This window comes from Fringilla coelebs (assembly GCF_963513975.1).
Source record: "Fringilla coelebs genome assembly, chromosome: 4".
Lineage (NCBI taxonomy): Eukaryota > Metazoa > Chordata > Aves > Passeriformes > Fringillidae > Fringilla > Fringilla coelebs.
Window position 1 is genome coordinate 18,344,507 of NC_140032.1, and position 24,532 is coordinate 18,369,038.

Here is a 24,532-nt window from a genome sequence, read left to right on the forward strand (position 1 = left end):
AAAGTAGTCATAAAAATAAAGATTGTAAAGATGGAAAGAGATACCTGGAGGATCCATAAAATCAAAGTGCACCAAATCATCTATACCAAGCTTCTTGAGCTGTAATACTACAGATCCTAAGTTAGACCTCAAAATTTCAGGGTATGTGTTGTCCTGGGGGGATGAAGGGGGGAAAAAAAAAAGAAAATTTGTAACACTTCTTCAGACACTTTATACTACAGAAGTATTCAAATTCTCGTTTCATTTAATACCACAGAACTCAACAACGTGAAACAGACATTTTTATAAACAGAGTGTAAAAACCACAATCTTACCTGCATTTCAGTTTTGTAGGCTTTCTCTGTATAAAGCCTGAAGCACTTGCCTGGTCGAGTACGACCGGCACGGCCAGCTCGTTGCTGGGCAGACGCTTTACTGATCGCAGTCACCAACAGAGACTCCACTCTGATACGAGGGTTGTACACCTATTTCAAAGTGGAGGCAGAGCAGAACAGAAGGTAAAAGCACAAACAATGTTCACGGATAGGACAACCACCCAAACTGCTTTGAACTTTTTTTTAAACACAGCTTCTGCACAAGTTTTATCTGAAAAGGAAAAAAAAACTGGCTACAAAAGACTCTGGAGAGCTTCAAATACAACTGCCTAGAGAACAGCATTTTTTTATTAATCTGTTAACAACAACTCCTGCCAGGCTCCCTGTTCTTAAATGTATTTTTAGATAAGATTTTCATGGCAAATGGAATGTGTCCAATTTGTTCTACAGAGTGCTAAACACTCATGGTGCTTTAAAAATCCCATAAAAATGTTGTCTTGATATAACTACTGATGTCTTAAGTTTTAGCTTTCGTATTTTTCAGATTCTGTACTGCTTTAGAGTGTAACTCTGAACTTCATATAAAGTGTTAGCAAGTTCTCCTCACAGTTCAGTTAGACAAAACAATCCTTTTCCAGCCTGAAAACCAAGGACACCTTTACAGCGTTATAGCTTTGGGCCCAGAAAGTGTAAACAATGGTGAAGTGAAGAAAGCAATTTGGGGGATGGGACTTCATAACCCAAAGCTGTAAATGGACAATTAACCCCAATATGTAAATAGACCAAAACTTAGAAAGTATGAAAACTCAGACCAGGCATCCACCTTGGGTGGAGCCACGGCCAGGCTCTTGTACTGCCCAAGGTGTATCCTTTGAAGGCCTTTTAATAAATACCTACTTTATTCCTTTAACTCTGTCTCGCCTCTGTTCCGGGTAGCCTCTCTAGGCAACACTACGAGGTTGAATAATCATATTCAAGATCAGAAAAATCTAACATTAATCTAACATCATGCAACTGTAAAGATTAGGCTGATGACAAAACTGTATTTCAAGGGTACATGCAGACTATCACAGTACAAAATATCTGATGGTATTTACTGTAAAACTTCGACTGCAGTTGTAGCTAAACAGCAGCTCTGCCAACTCAAAAGGGGTCATGGAAAGGAATACACTGAAAACAAAGGCAGTAGTCAAACAGTAGTTTCAGCTGAAGACATTTTCAGTCCATGTTTTAAGACCTTTCTGGTATGATTCAGTATAAAATATATACAGAAACCTTAGTTCTTATACTGGAAGAACACCTTCTGTAAAAAGAACTATTTGTGAAAAAAGTTCAGCCTTAATGGTGATTGAAATTTGCGCATAAAAATACACTGGCTGTACTCACACTCTGCTGAGTGTCTGTCTCAATTTGCAAAAGTAAAAAAGGCTAAAAAAATGTGTACCGCTATTAAAGGAAAATACTAAGAAACCAAGTTATAAAGAAAGCTACATTTTATGAAAAAAACAAATGAAGCCAGTGACATTCATATTTTATTTTATGTAGTTACTGGGTTGACTGTAGGAAAGCTACTTCAGTTCCTCTGAACACCCTATGATGTTCCAAGAACCACAATACGAGCTTGATTACAATCTTCAGGGCTGCAACAGTACATGATAAATACTGACATGAAACAGCAGGGATCATTTCTTCTCATTTTAGTGCTGGAGTTTTCTACAGTGACTTAAAAGAAGTCTTCTAGAACCACTTTTATTTACTCTCATACAATCTGTTTTACTTGAGCATCCTCAAGCATAGACTAACAGTACAAAACTGCCCTTCCTAAAGTATCTAGAAAAAAACTATATTCCAAGTCAAACACCAAATTCTCACATTTCTTTTTTTAAAAAAAAATATTCTATCTAACGTTTGCAGATTAAGTGCAAACTGTAAAAATCATAAGTTAAAAACAAAACAAGTCCAAACCAACGAAGTTCAAGATTTCAACTGTAAAAACACCTGTCAGTGTTTGCAAAGGGAAGAGAAGCCTGAGCAAACAAGATTCCATCACCTTTCCTACTATAAAGAGAAAAAAATAGTACTTACCTTCTGTTTTGCAAAGCCAGGATCAATCACGAACACTACGCCATCTATTGTCAATGACGTCTCAGCAATGTTAGTGGACACCACAACCTGTCAAAAAAAAAACCCCAAAAACCCCCAAACAACTAAATGAAACTACTTCATCCTAAAGATGAAGGGCTCCAATTCTGTCTCTGCACAAATAACTTTCAGCAAACTTTCCATCACTTAATCACTACCAGAGCTGCTCTCCAACACTTTCACAGGATGTTCTGAAATCAACCAGAGGAACTTCTAGTGAAAAGAAAGCAGTTTTCATCCAGTATTTTTTGCTCCCCTACGGGTCTATCTAACATAACAAATGTTAGTTGAGAAAAAAAAGAGCAAAAATCTAACTTATGAAACCATTTTTTTTTTCTCACATCTCTGGTACAAAATGACAAGCTATACTAGAACCCTTTAACATCATGTATTAATTCTAGCTTTTTAACCTTTTTCTGAAAGCCTGAACATGGTAAACTGGTTAAATAATATTAAATTGAAAGTTATATACATTACCAGCACAGAATTTTTAAAATTTGGTTTGAAATAAAGCTACCAACACATTCCAGCTACAATTGTGAAAATATGTATTTAATGTCTACTGTCTTTTTCTATCACCAGATATTCAAACACCTTTATGAATCTTTAATGTTACATTCTTAGACTTTCAGAAGGCTAAGTCATATGCAAAAATTAAAGCAAAGGTGACTCTCAGAGTTCCAAGGCCTGATTTGCCACCATTTAAATTTTTATGTCCAGAGCCGCATTGTAACAAGCTATAGATACCATTAGCTCTCATCCCAACAATGACCACACTGAATCAGGTTATTACACGTTATTATCTCAGAAAATATCCAAAACCTGTTCAACACTTTATTGAAAGTACCTACCCTTCAATTCTTAACTTCAGAGCATTCTGTCATTACTGCTTTCAGTTTATCAATTAGAACTGGAGAGACCCCTAATACTTAGTTCAGAATTGCAATGAGGCCAGTGACTGCTGATTTCCCTTCCTGCTTGCTAATCCCTTTGCCAGTCAGCTACTTATCACACTCAGCTTGTCCCTTCTTAAGGTCTAAGCTTGCCCAAATACTACAATATATTGAAAGCAGTACTTTAGGAAAAGCACTGACAATTATTTTGGAATTACAGTGTTTCACCCTAAAATGGCATGCTACTTATAATTCCTCTAACAAACAGAAAATACTCTACACACCATTCATAGGTGACTTGCACGAATTAGTCAAGAGATAACAGCTACAAATATCAGCGCAAGTCAGTGCAAAATCCTGATACATCTTCATTAAAAATTTGTAAGGCATTAAATACACAAATTAAACTCATACTCTCACATTAGAAGTCTAGCCAATCCACATTTAGCTTGCTGCTATAGAGTATATCTCATTTAAGTTTTGTGCCTTTCTGTTTCTGCTAACGTACTGAACCATCCATACCCAGATGCTTCATATACTAATTACAGAGCAGAGACAAAAAGTTTTTATCCTGCTTTTAACCACTGATTTCTATTAGGACACTTCAATATCAGGAATTCAATACAGTTAGTGTGCTTAGTCCACAGCGGTACAACAATTAAATGTGCATCTGAATTCACTTAATCTATACAGAACTTTCCTAAGGTAAAAGGAAATAAGTTATTTATACAGTGGATTCTGTTGCACATACAGATATCATTTGTTAATGTCACATTGCTTGAAAAATTGCAATGACTCTAAAAAAAAAAAAAGAAACTTTTTAAAAGGCTTAAGAAATTAACTTTCAAGTTTAAATCAAAGTACAAAGTTACTTGAACATCAAACAATTGAAATTAGCATTTAACTATGTAAAATAATAAATTATAATTAACCTTAGCTATAGTTCTGCAGTTTCTGAGATTTTAATTGAAAAACTTTGTTCTGAATATTAACACATACATAGTATCTACATCTATAAACATATCTGTACCGCATATGTATTAACTAGCAATGCTTGAGATTGCTGAAACAGAACCTAGAATACAGTTTGAAAAGAAGGGATAAGATGACAAGGAGCCTTTAACATAGGACAATAGGAAGACAAAGTCATCTTTGTCTTCCTCAATTAAAAAAACATTCTTACTAGTTAATCAGAACATTTGTCTGTAATCTTAAGCCTTCTCACAATAATAGCTGCTTTCTTAGCTCAAAGAGGACAAAATGCCAAGTTGTCAAGGTGCATCACTACTAGCTGTTACTGTCACTACTACGGCAAAATGCTACACTACTTCCAGCATCTCTCATTCCATGAATTAAAAGCTCAGGAGATATCAGTTACTGCAAGCACTTCACTTACACTTGTATGACCCTTAGAGCCTTTGAAAGGATTCAGATCACCTACTAGCTTCCTCCCCAGCAGTGCTAAAATCTAGGTTCAACTCCCACAAAGGACTGGATGAAAACAGGCATTTTCTTAAATAGACAGGCACAGCACCACAGTTTTACTCTACATACCTTAATCACTAAGAATAACTAAAACTAAACCAACATTTAAAAAAATAACACCAATGCACTTTCACCCACAGTTACATCCGTTATGGAGATAAAAAGTAAAACGTGGAAGCCAAAATATTTCAGCCAAACAGGAAAAGTAACTTCATAGGTCTGTTGCCTACATGCTGCGCCTGCTCTTCCCTATAGCAGGCATCTTTTGGGCATAACAAATTTTCTTGCAGTAAAACAGCTGCTACACCAAGAGTGTCTTCCTCTCAGAAGCTACTGGCTCTGCCATTTCAACGTAACAAAAACTACACTCTGCACTTGTTATCCTCTTATTCAGAAAGCCAAAACCTGCCTATTCTGAAGGACATAGTTTTAAACATGAGTGAAAATTTAATTAAATACATAGCTACCACTTATTAATTAAAAGCAATTTCATTCATTTAAATAATTTGTAAATACAATTTTGTTGCAGCATTAGTTTCATGATTTGAGACTGAATACTTTCTGCCATCAACTTCTGCAGGAAGAGGAAGATAATTTCACTAAATTAAATAAGTGACTTATTCTTCCAGAACACTAGAAAGTTGTCACTAGTATTATACATGCATTGTACTGCAGAAAAACAAAAATAATCAAGGAACACACCCTGCCTAGAGCACATAGTATGATTCAGCTTTGACCTTCAAAATCTTAGCTTTGTGACTGCCAGTTCTGCAGAGCAGTTTAGTTTTAGGAAGCTTCAATATGACTCCTTTCTAAAAAAATACAGCTTCTACTATGGGTTATTGAAGCATTGACACAATAATTTAATGAAGAACATTCACTGTGCCATTTCAAGTTTTTCAGTTTCTCAATCAATTTTGTCTAAGGAAAGAACCTCAATTCCTCATTACTACAAAAACACAGACCTTGAACTTCAACATACTAGTTTTAACTTTCACCTTCTCATAAACCTTAAGAAACAGGTAAAACCTGCCTGGCAATCTACCCCTAAGAGACAGACCAAATTGTCTCAAAAAAAAAAAAAAAAAAAAAAAAAAAAAAAAAAAAAAAGGCACATCTCAAAATAATTACTTATGGAAAAAATCGCATCCTCCACATAAATAATACTTCACATAAGAAACTTAAAATGAATGCCATTTCCATTCAGTCAAATCAAACTGTTACCACAACATCCTGGCCCTATATAGATGGATGACAGAACTGTGATTTGTACAGAGAGACAAATTCCAAGTTATCTAAAAATTCTAATGTGATAAAATACTGCATTTTTAGTCTTCATAAAAAAAACCCTTGTACTTGATGCTGCAAAAATATATTTAAAGTAACTGAAAGTCATATTTCATGGCCCATGCAACTATGAGTAGCTACTTACAGAACGGAATACTAACACAGTATTTACCTTTCTTCCTATTGCTCCATTTTGTTTTTTCGGTGGGGGAGGTTCGAATATTCTTTGCTGTTGCTGTGGAGGAAGGGTGGAATACAATGGAATGATTTTTATGTCACCAACTTCAGGACCTAAGTCATCAATTTCACGTTTTATCCTCTTGCAGGCTTCATCAATCTCCTGCAAAACAAAAATACTGGTTAGAAGAGAACTCCATGAAAAAGGAAGCATATTTAGAGCGCTTATGACAATTAGATTAAGTATACAGCCTGAAGAACAATCACAATAACTTCTACTTTAAAAAATAATAAAAAAAAAAAAAAAATCAATCAAGGCGCTTACTGAATCTGCAATCAAATTTCCACAATGCTTCAAGATGTTTCAGCTTCTATACTCTAATGAACAGCATAATTTGCATGCAACATCCTTTTTCTTTTAGTCATGTTTCCTAATTAAATCTCTACAAATTGTACTAAAATTGAAATCTCTCACCCTGGAATATTAAACTGCACTCATGACCTTTTCAATTTTCACAATCTGAAGGAAATTGATGTGCAAGATATTTAAAATAAGCCAATTAAGCTTTGATGTCACGTATCACTAATGCAATTATATGGAAGATTTGCTTCATTGTACCTAATGAGAACAAACACCTTTACAGTATAAACATGGATACTCAAAACCAAACCTCTCAATCCCAGGCTTCAGATCTTCCTTGAAAATTAACTGAAATCCCATTTAAACTTAAGAAAAGTGAAACACTCTTAAGATGAAAGATGTTTTACGCTTTTTTCTACCATAGTATATTCTAGCCTATTTCCTGCTTACCATACAAAACAGCTCACCACAGCCCAATTGTTCTAAGTTCATTTAATTTTCAAACTACTGCATTTAAGCCAGCTAGGTAACCAATCGTTATGACAAGATCTAAGGAAAATTGGATTGCACAGAAATTTAGGTTAATGAGCAACACCATTCATTCTCTCTAACTTAAAAATCCCAACAGGGCCTTCTCTTAGTGTAACTAAGAGCACACTGACCAACTATCGATCTTCCATCTGAACCATTGAGGGGAGAATAAAGTCATGACAAAAAGCAACAGTAGACAAAAGCAAAAAAATTTACTACATAATTCTCTGAGAAAAGAGGGGAGACATCCCTTACCACAGTCACTAGCCTGAAGCTGAAGTGATACTTCAGATCCTAAAGAAATATACACAACTGGTAATCTAAAGGCTCTGTAAAATGACTGCTTTAAACTGTGATTTGAAAAACAAAAGCAATCTCCCTTTCAGAAATCATAAATTCAGGTAGAGCTACACCAAATCTGGGTTGTTCACTTGTTTTTAAAGGGACATTTAAATTCTCAGCACAAATGCATTGAATATGTTTTAAAGAAACACAGACAATACTTGTTCTGTATTGATCAGTGTATAGAATTAATGTAAGCATGGCAAAAGCCAATTCAGCATTGGATAAGCACTGGCATATCCAATACAGGACTTCCTATTCTAACTATACACAGAACCACACAGAGATTATGACAAAAACTGGTATCCCCGAGTACACAAGACAGAAGAATTATGTGTAGCAATAATAGTTTCAAAGTATTAAGGATACCTTTGAGTGTTCAAGATTTGTTTGCATCACATGAAGATATCTAAATCCAGAAATACGACACATATAGTTGAAGGCACAATACTATCTTTAATCCTTTACAGATTCATGAAGTCTAATTCAATTGTGTCACTTTATTCAAGTATGAAAAGTCTTCTTAAAAACAAACAAACCATACACCTTTATATATTTGCACACCATCTACTCCAAACAAATTCATTATAAAACCCCTTCCTGGAATGAAGATTATTGCAACAATCTGCACAGAAGAAGACACTTCTTCCCAGGCAGAACTACAAGAAGGTAGAGTGAACTTGGATTGTATTTGGATTATGTCTGAAAAACTCCTCAAAGCCCTGAACTACCACACTGAGTACCTGAGATAGTGGGCAAGGGGGTACAGGAAGTAGGAAAGACACAGGATAAAAGGACCCACACATAAACCCATGACGCCCACTTCAGAGTTAAAGAAGAGAACAGGCCTAACATACAAAAAGCATGAGACTTCCAGCAATGCTGAAGTTTTGATTGACCCTAGTTCTTCACAAACAAGACTTCTTAGGACTAGAACTTGAGAAATACTTCACAGTGAAATAATATTCAGTGAATCTGTCCATTGATGCACTCACGCTTAAAAAAAATGGTGACTACCAAAAGGTAAAAAACAAGCAGGCCACAAAAAGAGGAAAGATTAACACTAGCATTTGGTCATTTTTCTCAAGCTATGTCACAACACATCTGTACTTCACAAAACCCAGTAATTAGATTTGTCCCAGACAGTCATCTCAAGTACTTAAAAGCTTCCAGAAACTTCTTCTTGATCCCATCAAAATAAATTTACAATACACAGGCAATAGCTACAGTGAAGCTGCAACACTATGGAAACCAGAATCAAGCAGTCTTTAAGAACCCGTCAGTACTACACTCTGAACATTAACATGGACTCCTCAACATTCTTCCACACCATCAGCTCCTTAAGTGATTTTCCTTGGAAAAGCTTCCAAAACAACTACAATCAGTAAAGAGAATCTATTTTTTTAATATGTACTAGTGATCAATGAGGTAATGGGGTGGTGAATATTTTTCAGCCAGGAAAAACAAAGTTACCTCAACATCCAAGCAACAGTAAACAATTTTTATTTTGAACTTACATCTATGTAAAAATAGATTAAAAAAGAAAAAAAACCCTGCAACCTGGAAAATAATTTTATCAAGATTATTATTAAATCAAATTTAAGCTAATTGAAATGGTGTTCCTTCCAACAAATCTGTGTGAATAAGACTGATTCTAGACAAAAACCTGAGCAAACAAAACTGCTTTGTTTTCAAATAGCTGGTGGGCAACAGGCAATATTTAGAATATCTGTTGAATTAGGTGAATTTAATCCAGGAGTTTAAGTATCAGTAAGCAATTCTAAGATCCCAAAAAGCTTCAGGATTTTAATGTCAACTTCCATTTGTGCAAGACCTTAGTCTGTACGGGAATCAATACTTAGCATTGTATTGTTCAGAACACAAAGCAAGACCAGGGTGCACAGTTTCCCTTCAATTTATTAGTAACAGTAGTGTAGCCATTGATATTTTTACATAAGAGTAAGTAGGTTACTTCATGTCTCCTGAATCTGATAGGAATTTTACTCCATCTTGAATCACTTTTCCAAAGACAAGCCAGGTTAATGGCTAGTGCCTAAAAAAACCCCAAAACCACCTGGATTCACCAACTTTTACTCCTCTCACTGAAGCTGTGTTTTTTCTGAGCAGCTAGAAAAGGTCCACCAAAAAGACAAAGGTCCAACAGCCCAGAAGCAAACTTCTGCATATGAAGCCTGTTAAAAAAACAAATGAGTCCTGAACTCTCAAAATGCCAGGACTGAAACCAAGAGGACCATAAGTTTTCCTGTGGTTCAACTTCAAGAGTACCACTTATAGGACTAATGCTTACCACACCACCTTTGATGCATACTAGTAAATACTTACCAGACTGAAAGCATGAACAGGACTTTGTTTATATCCTGAACAAAATATTACTAAGTAATATTCAGCAATACTCACATTTTCTCTAAAGAAAATATAATTTACAAAAGCCTTATTACTAAAAATCTTCCAGGTATGACTTTTAAAGACTGCCTGTGCTAGTTCCTGGCTTTTCAGGCTCTGTGTCAAAAAAACAAAGCAAAGACAAACTTGGAAGTAATTGAACCACAAGCCAATACCTTATCACCTGCCTCCAATAACACACTGCCACTGCTCTGTATCATCTCACTACTGCAATACCTAACACACCCTAGTAGCTCTGCATCAAAAACTAAGGATCTGAATGTATTATTAGCAGTTCATCTAAAAGGAGCGGTATAAAATTAATCACACAAGAGACTGATTTTGCCTATTATGCACATTACTTTTTTTCTGCTGTTGAAAATGAAGTCTTTATTACATGTTCAAGCTGAATGCTCAGTAGAAATTCCCTTCCATTACTTTTCCTGATGGCATTTTTGCAGTCACAAGTAAGGTGTTCATACTGGAGACCATGAACAACAGAAAAATATTACAGGAGCAGTTGCACATTGAGTTAGTGCACCATGTCTTAAAGAAGCAAGTCTGTGCTGAAAAAAATACATTATTCTTACTAGCTCCATTACAAGCTCCATTCAATGGTATCAAAATATCAAAAGAAACCCAGAATGACAAGTAGCAATGCAGCTCACAGAATCATAGAACAAGAGGCTGGAAGGAACCTCAAGGATCATCTAATCCAATCTGCCTTGTCAAAAACAGTCTAGAAAAGACAGCCCAACACCCCATCCAGCTGAATCCTACATGTCCAACGCTGTGGAACCCACCACTTTTCCCTGGGAGTTTATTCCAATGGTTGATAGTCCCATTGTGAAAATTTTTCCTCTTGAGTCTAACCACAATCTCATCAGGATTAACTTTTATCCATTACCCCTTATCTTCTCATGGGGGTCCTTGTAAAAAGGGAGTATCCATGTGTGTTGTAGCCACACTTTAAATATCGGCTCATGATAATTAGATATGCCCTGAGCCTTCTTTTCCCAAGGCCGAACAAACCCAGCCCCCTCAGCATTTCCCACTCCTTTGAAAGTATCTGTGGCCTCAAGTTACTGAGTTACATGGCTTTGCAAATCTAGCCATCCTTGCCTTCTGTTTGTGTGCTAGACTCATCTGTGCTGCCAAGGAGAAGGTACAGTGACATTACACTGATACTAAACAGCAGTTACTGAATGAGGGACCATGAGTTACCCTAAGCCAAAGTGATTCCACTACCAGCATGCCCTCTAACTCACAGGCCAGAGTGGTCTATGCAAACAGCCACTGAACCTGCTGACCAGGTGCCATTCAATCATAAGATCAAAGCTGTATCGCATCTTAACAAAAACCCTTTCTACAAAAAGATGGTGACTAGTGATGTTATTTAAGCACTTTCAAGAGGACAATTTCAGCACTTGGCATGCAAAATAGAGTTCAGTGATTTTGTAAACATGGTCCTTGGGAACATTATTGCAGAATCCTTTTCTTCAGCTGATCCTGTATTTGGTACACCTGAAGAATCTCACAGGATGAGCAAAACACCTTCCCTTCTTTTAGCATTTGAACAAAATTAGTATTACTGCTCTTCTTTCAGTTCATGCTGCCCAACTCCCCAAATACTTCCTATCTGAATCTAAACAGGACAACATGTGCTTACTCTTAGTACACAGACTTCCTCTTAAGCTCACCCAACCACTACCACTGATACCAAAAGAGTTATCAATTTTTACTTCAATTAGCACATAAGAAAGTCTGTTTTCTTTCAATTCCAAAGTTCAACTGGTGGTGAAAATATTGTGCCTTAAAAATAAATCCTCATTTATCAAACTTTCTATCAAAACATCAAAAACGTTCGGTAACTCTTTTCTAGGCCATCACTTTTACCAATATAATTTTAAGCTTTTCTGGAATATTGAACTTCACAACAACAATTTGAAGAATATTTATCAACAATCAAGAACACTCCTGATCTGTACTTCACATCTTCAGATGCAGCTTAGATACTCCCTCATAAATGTGTAACAATGCATTTGGCTTTATTAAAAAAAAGGGTGACAGAGAATACGACTGGCATTTGTGAATGCCAATGTAACCAGAACATGTAAGACAGATCTATGCAGTTGCTGTGTCATTATTTCTGTCTTTCCCACCCCATAAGTTTCATCTTCAAGTATGTTACACCTACTCTCGAATTTCTGATCTTAATGGAGTGTAAAATCTAATTCTGGTTTAGGACAACTCCAGTAGAAAATAAACCAGTTGCCTCTCAGATCTGTAAGCTTAACAAATGTGTATCTACACAAGTAGACTACGAACCTTGTAATCCCAATGACTGAGAACAAGTTTGACAACACCTATTGTCTAAAAAAGACATGTTGACTGAAATGCAATTATGCTTTTCTCTTGTGAAACAAAATCCCCTCAGCTTCCAATTTTGCCTGTGACTGATGACAGGCAACCTAGCTTAGAGCTATCCAGGTGTAGTGGGTTGATGCTGGCTGGACATCCGACACCCACCCAAGCCTTTCTATCACTCCCCTCTGCAGCTGGACAGGGGAGAGAAAATATAAGGGTTCATGAGCTGAGATAAAAACAGAGGAAGGTCACTCATCAAATACCACAACGGGCAGAACAGGCTCGGGTTAGAGATATTAACTGAATTTATTACTAACAAAATCAGAGCATGATGATGAGAAGTAAAATAAAACCCTCAAAACACCTTCCCCACCTCCCTCTCCTCCACCTCTACCTCCTACCCAGCAGCACAAGGAGACAGGAAAGTGGGGTTATGGTCAGTTCATCACAAGACATCTCTCTTGCTTCTCAGGAAGGGGAGCCCTTCTCCTGCTCCGGCATGAGATCCACCCCACGGGAGACAGTTCTCCATTAACTTCTTTGACAAGAGCCCATCTCATGAGCAATGGATCTCTGCAAGCTGCTGCAGCATGGGTCACTCTCCCATGGAGTGAGTGACCAAGGACAGATAGCTCCAGAGGGGGCTCTGCTCTCCACAGGCCCTTGACATGGCCACAGCCTCCTGTCAGGCATGCACCTGCTCCTGGCATGGGTGTCTTCCATGAGCTGCAGGTGGATTCTGCATCCTCCTAGATCTCCATGTGCTGCAGGGGCCCAGCTGCTTCACCACAGGACACAGGCTGCACCAAGGGCTCCAGAAGAATCCCAGCTCTGGTGCCCAGAGCACCTCCTCCCCGCCCCTCCTTCTGCACTGACCTTAGTGTCCGCAGAGTTGTTCCTCTCACATGTTCTCAACCTACTCTCCTCTGGCTGCAATTACAACTGCTCAATACAGATTGGGGTTTTTTTCCTTCTTAAATGTTATCACAGAGACATTACCACCACTGGCTCAGCCTTGACCAGTGGCACATCCATCTTTGGAGCTGCCAGGGATTGACTCTGCTGGACATGGAAGAAGCTTCTAGCAGCTCCTCAAAGAAGCCACCCTGCTACCAAAGCTTGGCCATGCAAACCCTATATACCAGGTTATAGCTTTTTTGAACACTGGCATTAAACATGAACACTATGTTCTGAAATGTTCTTGATATACCAGGGAGGCTGTTTGTTTTAAAAATCAACAAATGAGCTTTCCTCCTTACAATGCTTGTAGGACAAGTCCTGTTTCAAAATGTTCGTTCCTAGTAAATTTTGCTTTTAAACATTCTCTTTTGTTATTAATGGACTTAAAAGCACTTCATACAATGCAATCATATACTTTTGCTCCTTTCAGGATTCAAGAAAGAAATTTTTACCGGACACACATTTCTATACCATTAACAACAATTTCATCATCCAGTAGCAAGCTAATACAATTAAGATTCCTTTCGTTTCCAAACATATTGCACCGTGTTTTAATTTTCTGGGCATGACAAAACAGAATCTTCCTTGCTATCTCCAAGTTTCATAATCTTCTCTATGTCTTAACTAATCTGTGCTAATTAACTGCTATCCATCTTAATTCCCAAACAAAATTACTTCAAAATCATTTGGATGAGAAGACGGCCAATAAGGAACCCCATTCTACCACAGGCCACTCCAATTACACCACAATTTCAGCCTCTTAAACTCTCAACAAGTCACATTTGCACTATTTCAGCTAAAGCATGTTCCTTTTCTGTAATTTAATTTAGCTGTGCATATGCACCTTTCTGGCAAGAAAAACAAATAATCTTGCACTCTATTCATAATGTTTTGAAGAATCTAAAAGAACTACATAGCATTTTTGCCTAGCATACATCAATTTTAGCCTAGCTACTAAGCCTAATGAACCTGAAGCACATAGTGGTAATGGTACCTAGAGCACACTTTCCTATTCGTGAGAGCACAGCAGGTCATACCACTTTAGATTCAACAGTGATACACACAGAGACTCTATTATGATGCTCAACAGAGGCCCCAAAATGTCATTATTCAAAATATTTCTAGGCTTCACTACAGAAGCTAAACCCGACTTGAATTTCAGGCTAACCACCCAAACTACGACTAGGTGCAGGCAGAGTCAACTCCAGTGCCCCTGGGTAGTACCATCAACTGACACATGGACTGGAGAACTCTAGACTCCAGAGCAGAGAATGCCAGTTTTTAAAGTAATTCAGTAATACACTGTTAGATGCCTTTATGCTTAATTATATAAATACACTTATGAGCATGTACTGTGTGCAGCATTTTATTCAGAATTTGCTTATAATACATTATGTCCTGCAAATCAACCCCATGAAAATCAAATAACCTATTCATACAAAAGAACAGACTGTATCTGTAGCACTGACAGGAACAGAGTCTAGAGCCATTTGCCAAAGGAAGACACTCATCCCATCCTGCAGTGATTGTTTTAACAGGTTATTTAGAGTAATACATAGCACGTGATGTAGCAAGCACATAATTCATAAATCAGAAGGCCATGTATTTGTGCTTTGTGAAAGGCTGAAGACCAGCCTTATCTAGCATCTTGCTAGAAAAATAAAATCTGCTGAAACAGTGGGACAGCAGTGTTCCTTTCTCCTGCCACCAATTTTCACCCTTCTGCAACAGCTGTTTCACTAATTCACACATTTAAGTACCCAGCTAGTCTGAACTACAACTTCAAACTAAAACCAAGCAGGTAGGTTTCAAAGCCACTATCACTGAAAGTATTTCCTCCTACCTGTACTTTACTTACAGCAATACTCCAATCAAAGAAGGACAAATGTAAAAGAGTATTTGCTTTTATAGTGATGGTCATTGCTTTGGTTTTTTAAGGGAGCTGACCTGTCAGAAGATACTTTAATTAAATGTCTTACAACACAAGCAAGAGGCAACACATCTTTATGGCTGGAAAGTCTACTCAAGAGGTACCTTTAGCATCACAAGTTACTTGTACCACATCCTGCCTTGGCATAGTTAAGGTTGTGTTTGCTTATAAGAAAGACAATGAGTTGCTCCACATCCCTTGAAAAGTATTTCTTCAAGAGTACTAACTCAAAGAAAAAAGAGTTGGAAAATGTTTTTGCTATCTGCACTTCCCCTACTAAAAACACATTTAGGTTGACAGAGTGCAGAAAACTTTTAAAATGCCTACAGGTTTTTAACCTCTTCTCCATCTCAGTGTACCAATATGGACTCTAAAAAGAGCTTCAAAGAAAAACCAGGACTAAAAAACCAGCCCAGGTTATTTCAAGTAAAGTATTTAAAATTTCCAGAAAATCCTCATTTCCTGATGTAGTTTAGCTTAATCGCTTGTATACAATCCTCCTTTGCAGGGCACGGAGTCTATTTCTAAGACCTAACTCCCTGAACTTATGGTACATAAAGTCTCCAAGCCTAACACTCCAACTCATTGATAAAAAACCAAAACCTGAACATTCTTATAAAAGCTACTACTGATAGCTAAGTAGCAGAACCAAACGGTTATTCTTCAGATAAGTTGTACAATACATGTACGGATGTGAACAGAATTATCTTTTCAATAAAAACCAAGGACGCTCTCAGGTACTCCAATCTTTGGAGTTCCCACCAGACAAACCTAGGGGTCATTCTCTGGGTTTGCTTTTGAAGTACTTGAGTTGATGGGCATTTTCATTTTAGAAATGCCTTGCCCACCATTTACATTACAGATATGTACAATGTCGAAGGACCTAAAATATATGGCAGGTAAACCTCGTTATCCAAATAATAAACTAGAAACGGAAACTGTTTTAGCCTATACAAGTCACTTGAAGCCATTTCTGTATGGAACAATGAATAGTAAACAGAAGAAAATACCTCTTGTCCAGTAAGAAAGAGTAAGAGATCTCCTTCTTCTTCTTCACACATGTGAATTTGTATCACTGTTCGAATGGCAGCTTCAAGGTAGTCCCTTTCAGGTTCTGGAGTATAGAATATCTCCACAGGATGGGTGCGACCCGGGATAGTTAGAAGAGGACAGTTATCAAAATAGATCTGAAACTTGCCCGCATCTAAAGTAGCACTCATAACTATAACCTGCAGAGTTGGAGGACAAAAAGTTACTCAACATTTAGAACTTGTGACATGTTATGCATGCAACATGTAATTTTAAGAAAGTAAATTGCTGATTGTGATATAAGAATGCGCTTATTACCTGAATACAGCACCCTTGTTATAAAGGTTCAAAAAAATTCCAAGTCAAATACATAAGATTAAGCTACAATTGTACTATTTCTAGGAGCTTTCTCAATACAAAACATTCAGAATTTCCTAGGGTTAGCCTTCCAATATACATTATCATAGATCAAAAAACAATTATAAAATCAGCTAATGGTAAGCACACAGATACTTTATCCAGTACGACTGCAACTAGAAGAGAGATGCTGTTGGACTTCGTCATTACTGACCTTCAGATCAGATCTTTGTCTTACAACTTCCTTCAAAACTCCCATCAAGATATCCGTAGCCAGTGTTCTCTCATGGGCCTCATCAAGAATTATAACACCATAGCGCTCCAGCAAAGGATCATTCATTGCTTCACGAAGCAACATACCATCAGTCATATACCTGAACAAACAGAAACAATTCCAACTTACGCTCTGTTTATTAGGTTTGGTGCAGAATCCTCTTCCATACTCACTAGGCTGCTTGAACTAAGCTTTTAATCAACTTTATTAATGTACTACAGCAAACTACTTCCAACACTGTAACATGCCCATTTTAAGGTTTCAAATAAAAATAGAGTGTAAGTGGAATCTGGGATTATGGAGGGAAAGCTTAAAAAAAAAGGGGAGGAGGGGGCAAGGGGAAACAAGATTAAGTAACATTTACATTTGTTTGTAGAGTATTACTAGCAGACTTCCCCACCGAGCTCGCGAGACCAGAAAAGAAAGGGAAAACACTCTCTAAAATCCAAGATGTACTGTTTCTGCAATTGTTCTCCTTTGCTGTCTGCAGATTATCTGTTCACTTCTTGCTTTTCTGCTAGTTACATTTTTTTTTCCATATTATCTTTATGCCCAGCCCTTCAACTACTTGTACAACCAAAGAGAAGCCATCTCTTGATAGAAAAGCATTGATCCTTGAACCACACTGTGCTTTTAATGAAGCATTTTGAATGTAATTTGCAAATGATGTATTAAATGCACCTGTTTCCTGGCAGCACAGGAATCTATAGCAGCTGACAAGTAAAACACTCCTGACTACGTGTCTCAGAGCCAGGTATAGGCCAGTTTTGAATCTTCAGGAAGTTCTCTTTACTGAAATAAGCTACTGAACTTCACCAGAAGTAGAGTAGAAGACACCACACATAAACCATCAGCTGAATGTACAAGAAAGAGAAACTGCATGTTGAAGGGCTTTATTATGAACAGCACCTTAATAATAAAATATTTATTCAGATCACCTCCTCCTTTATGGATCATTTAAAATTAATTTCTATAGGGTACAGTGCCTTCTTTAGGAGGAATGAATAATTTCCAACTCTATTCATGCCTCATACCTCTCATTTCTCTCAGTTCATGCTACAGCTCCCGTGCCTCTTCCCCACTCAGACAAAAAGCACCAATCCACAGAGTCACTCCCTTACTACTCCTTTCATGACTTTGCTCTCACCCTTCATTACCCTGTGGTTGCCCACCTCCAAGAATGCTGTTATACCTTTACCTGACACCTGTCATACTTACTTCAGAATGGTTTTTGCGCTACTGCAATCTTCAAACCGGATGGAGTACCCAACCTCCTGGCCCAGCATGACATCCATCTCATCAGCAACGCGCTGTGCCACGCTCATTGCAGCCACTCGCCGGGGCTGGGTACACGCAACTCCCCTCTTTGGGCCAGGTAAGGAGCGCATATAGTCAACACACCATTGAGGGATCTGTCAAGGACAAAATTCAGTGATAAACACTTCAAATGGTCACACAGAATCTGGAACCTTTATATTGAATCCAAAGTCAGTCAAAATTCCAGAGATGTCAACTGCACACACAAAAACATCCAAAGCAGGAGAGACTAGACTAGAGATTGACTAGTTAGTCGGATTTAGTGCCACTAAATAAAGCACACTCTTGTTAACTATGTACATAACTATCTTTGAAGCTACCAAGGAAATATAGAGGTTCAAGGTATGTTTTACCCATGCTAGATCAATATCTTTTACAGGTACTTATCAGCAGCCAACATGCTCCAGAGCAACCAAAATTAGCCCTAACACACACAAAATTTGAGATCAGTAGCACAATTGAAGTTCCACAGTAAGCAAAATATATTTGTGTCTTGAAAAAGTAATGCTTATTAATATGTTTAAGCAAAAATAATCATTTTAGTAATAAAGAATTGTCTTAGCCAAGAAGTGCAACAAATAAAATGAACAGATAATTATGTTCATTAGGTTTATTACTGTTCTTTGGAAATTTCATCAACCAGATATAAAACCCCTATGCTTTCCTTCCTGTGTTAGCACTCGTTTTATTTGCCAGTCAGTAGTTTTCTGCTCCTATCAGCAATCTGGAAACAGTAAGAATCATCCAAAATAAGTTTTATTCAGAATTCCTATAGTCAGTAACAGTTTGATGGAGATTATTCTCAACATGTTCTCAGTGTGACACTTTATGAGGAGACATCTCCAGGCCGAACTAGTTCCAAGCCCACAGGCCAAAAAAATCCGCTTGTTCTTAGTTATTACTTTCCAAGTATTCTTAAAAGCACAGAAGAAAAGAAAACACACCCTTTACACATGGAATTCCAGTGAGGAATAATAGAGAAAGCAATATAATTTAAACAGGAAGATGTAAGTTCTTCATTATTATATTTTCATAGCAAAATGGACATAAGTAAACAGTAAGACATAACCAGAAGCAGATCAGTGTAGTCTAAAGCATTTTTTAGTGAAGAAAATACCTCCACTCTAAGTACAGGAACAATAAAGCAAACAGAATCAATATATGACAGGAGCCTACTAGACTGCTGTGAAGAACTCAAATTTCTGAAAATCCTGTTCAAAACTAGAACTAATAGCAGTTCTTGAACACTAACAGCAGCAACATGAAACCTATCCTGTAACATATACACGCCTCCCCTGCGTCCCAAGTCACTAGTAACAGCTCAACTAAGTATATTAGTATATGTAAGTATATTAGGTGAAGCTTTTTGACTTAAAACAGAGCAAGTCCTGAAATAAATTTTGAACCAGCAGGTCTGCCAGGCCACTGCAGCATGAAATAAAACCAATTTAAAACTGATTTTCCAGTAAACAACAAAACCTTCAGCACCAGTGTCAAATGAAAGAAAAGGGCTCCACAGACTTCCCTGTGCTAAGCTCATACAGACAAGCACCCAAAGACTTTTCCTGTCCAGCTTTCAAAGATATACAAATACTGGAAAAAAGGACTGTGCCATACTTCATTTTTTTACTTCAGTCATGTCTGGGAATATACTCTCATTTGGTTATTATGAAACCTAGCCTAAAGTTAATCTCACTGACAGAAATACCATCATTAAAATCCCTGACTCCTTATAAAAAAGGTCCTTTTATCAGTATCAAAAGCAGAAGGAATGGCTTTAGTTAGCATTAGTTAGTCCATTTCATTTCAAGGACTTTCTCAAGTAAGAGAGATTTTCAAATATGACTTCCATAAACATGAGGAGGTAGTGACTATACATACAGTGGCCTCTAAGATCAAGGATAAATGGCCTAAGGATTGTTAAACACTACTTCAAAGTCAATGGAACCTCATCATTAAAGGAATGCATAGCAAGGGACAGAAGAGCACTGTCCTTTCAGGCTTCTGTGAGCCTCTCCAATATCTTGAAAACTTCCTTGGTTAAAAGTTACATGGTAGAATTCTCTGAATTTTCATTATTTGAGAACCTGTATCAGTTCTCTTGCACACAAAAGGACAAGGATTAAGCTATATTCCACATCACCTTGCTTTTAAGTTAAATTACAAATCAAAGCCCTGCAAACACTAAAGAACTGAAAATTAATGCCTTGACTTCCAATATACTTCTTCAGCACTTTAGGGTTTAAGTCTATGTAAAATAAGTAAGAAAAGTGTAATCTTTTTTTTTTTCCATTGTCTGAGCCAGGCATTTCCAAGCCTGGGTGCTCTACAATACTAATGGGAAAACATGCACATAATCATAGAATCACAAAATGGTTTCAGGTGGAAGGGATCTTAAAGATCATCTGGTTTCAACCATCCTGCAATGGCCAGGGATGCCACGCACCAGACCAGACTGCTACAAGCCCCATCCAACCTGGCTTTAAACACTTGCAGGGATGAGGCACTGCCCAAGTTCTCCAGGAACCTGTCCTAGCATTCTACCACTCTGACAGTGAAAAATTTCTTAACACTTATTCTAAATCTCCCCTCTCCCAGTTTAAAAGTAATTTCTCTTTGACCTATCACTATCTGCCCATGCAAAAAGTCACTCTCCATGTTTTTCTAAGTCCTCCTTAGGTACTGAAAGGCCACAATGAGGCCTTCCTGGAGCCTTCTCTTCTCCAGGCTGAACAATCCCAACTCTCTCAATTTGTCTAAATAAGAGAGGTGCAGATAATCAGGGAAGGGACTTGAAAGGCAGCAGCTCACTATCAAAAACATATCTACTACTGTATAGCCTTCTATTATCACAATGAAAGATGACATTCATTTTGGAAATAATATTTTTCAAATATTGCTTGCTTTTATTTGTATAAAGTTGACATTAATAGCTTATGTACACCTGTAGTTTGAGCATATTGCAGAAAGTATTAATCTTGCTCTGATTTATGAATTTAAGAAAAACAATCATCCCCAAACAGGTTTTAAGACAGCAATTGACCACAAAAATGATGTGACACTACCATATGCAAAATGAAGTTTTCATTAGGCGGCAGCCGGACAAATTTTGGTGGTATGTCCCTACAGAGACACTGTCAATTGCTTAAAAATGTATCTGCAACTTCACAGAGCAAATTCAGAGGAAGCAGGGAAGCTTCCAAGCTTACATGCTTCTGGTAGCTTCAATCCCATTTTTAGGAAAGATGTGTAACATTACTTAAACCCTTTTAGACACTAAGGGTTAAAGCAGTAAGATAACTCAGGAAAAGCTTTATGCCTGAGGAATGACACTGATACAACCTTTTGATCTTCAGATTTTCAGACCACACAACAAGTAATCTTGTTTTCATATATGAAAGTACCATTTTTTAACATAATATTCAGGCTACTGCATCTTCCAAATAACCACATAATCAAACCTTGCTGAAGAATTCTATATAGCCCTGGTCTTGGCTTATACAATTAAAAAAAATACAGATAATGTCATAACACTACCTGCTAACACAACACTGGTTCCTAGAATGTGCAGCAAGGTCCTGTAACTTTAGATTTTTCAGGTACAGCTATAAAAGACATTAAATATACTATGTCCTTCACATTTTCTCAACATCCAAAATTGTATGACCAAAAATTTACTGCCTGTATGACTTAAAGCTAGCTACAATCAATTTTAAAAAGACTAAAATATTCTTCTGTTTTTATTTTCTGCCTGGATAAAAGAATTTTATCAGATTACAGAACAAAAAACTCTTTTACATTTGTTTTCAACAGAGACTTTAAACAGCAAACTAGAGGATGAAGTTTTGAACAAGTTTGCCCCGCTATAAATACCCAGGTGTTCCTTGTATATTAGATATTCCCTGTTTACTGGTCCTCAAAATTTTTCTTAAGGCTTAAGGAGGCTCTGCACATCTGTTACCCCTGTTTTTGGTGCTGAAGACGACTTTTAAAGACTACCAAAAAAAAAAAAAAGCTTTAAAAATAACTGCAGCACCAAAAAGCTCTACAACCTCTGAGACGTTTCAGCACCAAAGAAACACAAGACTCTACCTTTCAAGTTTGAGTATCACTAAAAGCTAATCAGATGTCAGAACTGTATCTGACATTTCAATTCCTTTTATCTGTAGCAGTAAGTTTCATAAAACATGAACAAGTTCATACTTTGTAGCTGCCATCTACACAGACAGCTAAATAAATTATTTGGAACCACCACTTCAGTTTTAGTACATTTCAGAATTAGTACATTTCTGTCCCACCATTAAAGCCCTATCTTCCTCTAACAGAAACCTACCAATTATAAAGCTCAATGGAAGCATGGGCCTGGAAGCAGTACTGGGTTTTTGAAGCGGAAGAAGCTGTAAAATTCTCCTCACCTTTTGCACTCATGAAGCAAATGTAACATTCATCAAATTAGTTTTGCTCACAGTTTTTGAAGTATTCTTACACAATTCATTTCTCACACACAACCATGATCTTTAAAAAAATGCAGTATCATATAGATATGAACTCACCTGTGTTGTTTTACCAGACCCAGTCTCTCCAACCAGCACAAATGACTGATGCCTAACCAAAATATCTGTAAATCTTTCCTTATATTCCCAGACAGGAAGTTGTAGCCTTTTCTTCAGGATATCATAATATCGTGGGGTATGTGGCAGATTTGTGAAAGGGTTAATACTGTGTGGAATCATTGCTGGTTTTATAGCTGGTAACCCAGCAGACGCATAGTAAGTGGAGTTGGATGTAGGTCGCAGATCTTTCTCCTTGTCCCTCTCTCTGTCACGATCTCTATCTCTGTCACGATCCCTGTCCCGATCTTTGGAACGGTCATCTCGGTCCCTGTCCCGGTCCCGATCTTTCCTAAAATGGGTTAAGAGACACAGGAGAAAATGAGACACTTGAATATTTAAATGCAGAGGAGGAATTTTAATACAACGTAGCTGTAAAGGTGCCCAACCCAAATCTTTAAAGTCTTGTAGGCAGCGACTTGCAAGGATAAGCACCAAGGAGTGACAACAGTACATATGATGCATACTCAACATTAGATAAACACAGCTACACTTACTGTACCTAAACACAACAGTGTGGTTTGGTTCCTCTCATTACAGGCAAGACTGAATAAAGCTATCACATGGAGAGAAGCATGTTTTAACTCCCTTCATTTAATGATTATAAAGCATCAGCTGTGCAGTGTAGATGGTCTCACCACTCCCCATCCCTACTTGCTGCTGCAGAAAAATAAGAGGACACTAGTGTTGTTGCCTACCTACCAAAGGAATTATACCCATCCAGAAAAAACTAATTCAAGATAATAAGCAAGCCATGGAAGCAAAGTTTGATTTCATTATTCCACAATTACTCTGTAGCTTTATTCTGACTGCATCAACTTTGGCTGTTGAGTTTGGAACTTAAGACTTAAAACCAGCTACTACAGTTCACAGAATCAGAACAATCTAGGTTGGAAAAGACCCTTAAGATCATGGAGTTCAACTGTTAACCCAACACTATCAAGCTGTACAGTATCTTCTCCAGTATCACCTCCTACCACACACTTGAACAGCATTTATGTATTTGCATTTGTTCCAAATATTAAGTAGAAAAATTCACTGCATGTGCAAAAGAAAATATTCTCAAACTCTGACCTCAATCTTTTTGAGAGTTTTTGATTCTGCAAGTCCATATACTTGTTTCTGCACATAATCCCACTCTTCCTACAAACACACTTACAGAAGAATTCTTAGTTCGACCCAAAAACTACAGCTCCGAGCTTTTTATTAAAAATTATCAATTCAGGACTTTGAAACAAGCCCTGCTTTACAATAATAATCTAATTTTAAACTAGATCAAGTTAAAAAGATTAGTGGCATCTTTGCCTGCAAAACTGAAGACATCCTCAGCTTTGTCTCTTTTTGTACATTAACTGAAATCCCATCAAAAAGGCAAAACAACGAACTAAGTCAACATCAGCTTTATAGTAAGTGCACACAAAGACATTTCTAGGATATATTAAGCAAAAAACAAAACCTCCCCTCCTTCTTCACCAACACTCAGGCATGTCTAGAGACCATGACCAAATAAAACTCTTGCCAACACTTCTCTCCACAGCTTTTTTGTTTTAAACATGCATTTGGCACTGAAATGTAACTACTGAAATAATACCAAATTCTGACCTATAGAAAAGATGCAGTAATCAAGATTATATTAGCACTGATTCTATAAATTCTAATTCAAAACATGCTGTGCTTTGGAAACAACCACCACTACTCTTCTTGTATAAATGAATGTAATGTATGCAGCTTTTTTTTTTTTCTCCTCAGTACT

The 24,532-nt window shown here is 37.3% G+C and overlaps 1 protein-coding gene across 1 annotated transcript in view; it reads right to left on the bottom strand.

The window, feature by feature from the left end:
• Positions 1-24,532, bottom strand: part of DHX15 (DEAH-box helicase 15) — a 49,017-nt gene that overhangs the window by 20,181 nt on the left and 4,304 nt on the right. Inside the window, exons 2-9 of the mRNA XM_084205283.1 lie at positions 22,723-23,071; positions 18,071-18,264; positions 16,793-16,952; positions 16,203-16,421; positions 6,294-6,461; positions 2,400-2,486; positions 315-464; positions 45-153 (exon numbers count right to left, since the gene is read on the bottom strand). Coding sequence (XP_084061409.1) covers positions 45-153; positions 315-464; positions 2,400-2,486; positions 6,294-6,461; positions 16,203-16,421; positions 16,793-16,952; positions 18,071-18,264; positions 22,723-23,071 — 1,436 coding nt within the window. The remainder of the gene's footprint in view (positions 1-44; positions 154-314; positions 465-2,399; positions 2,487-6,293; positions 6,462-16,202; positions 16,422-16,792; positions 16,953-18,070; positions 18,265-22,722; positions 23,072-24,532) is intronic.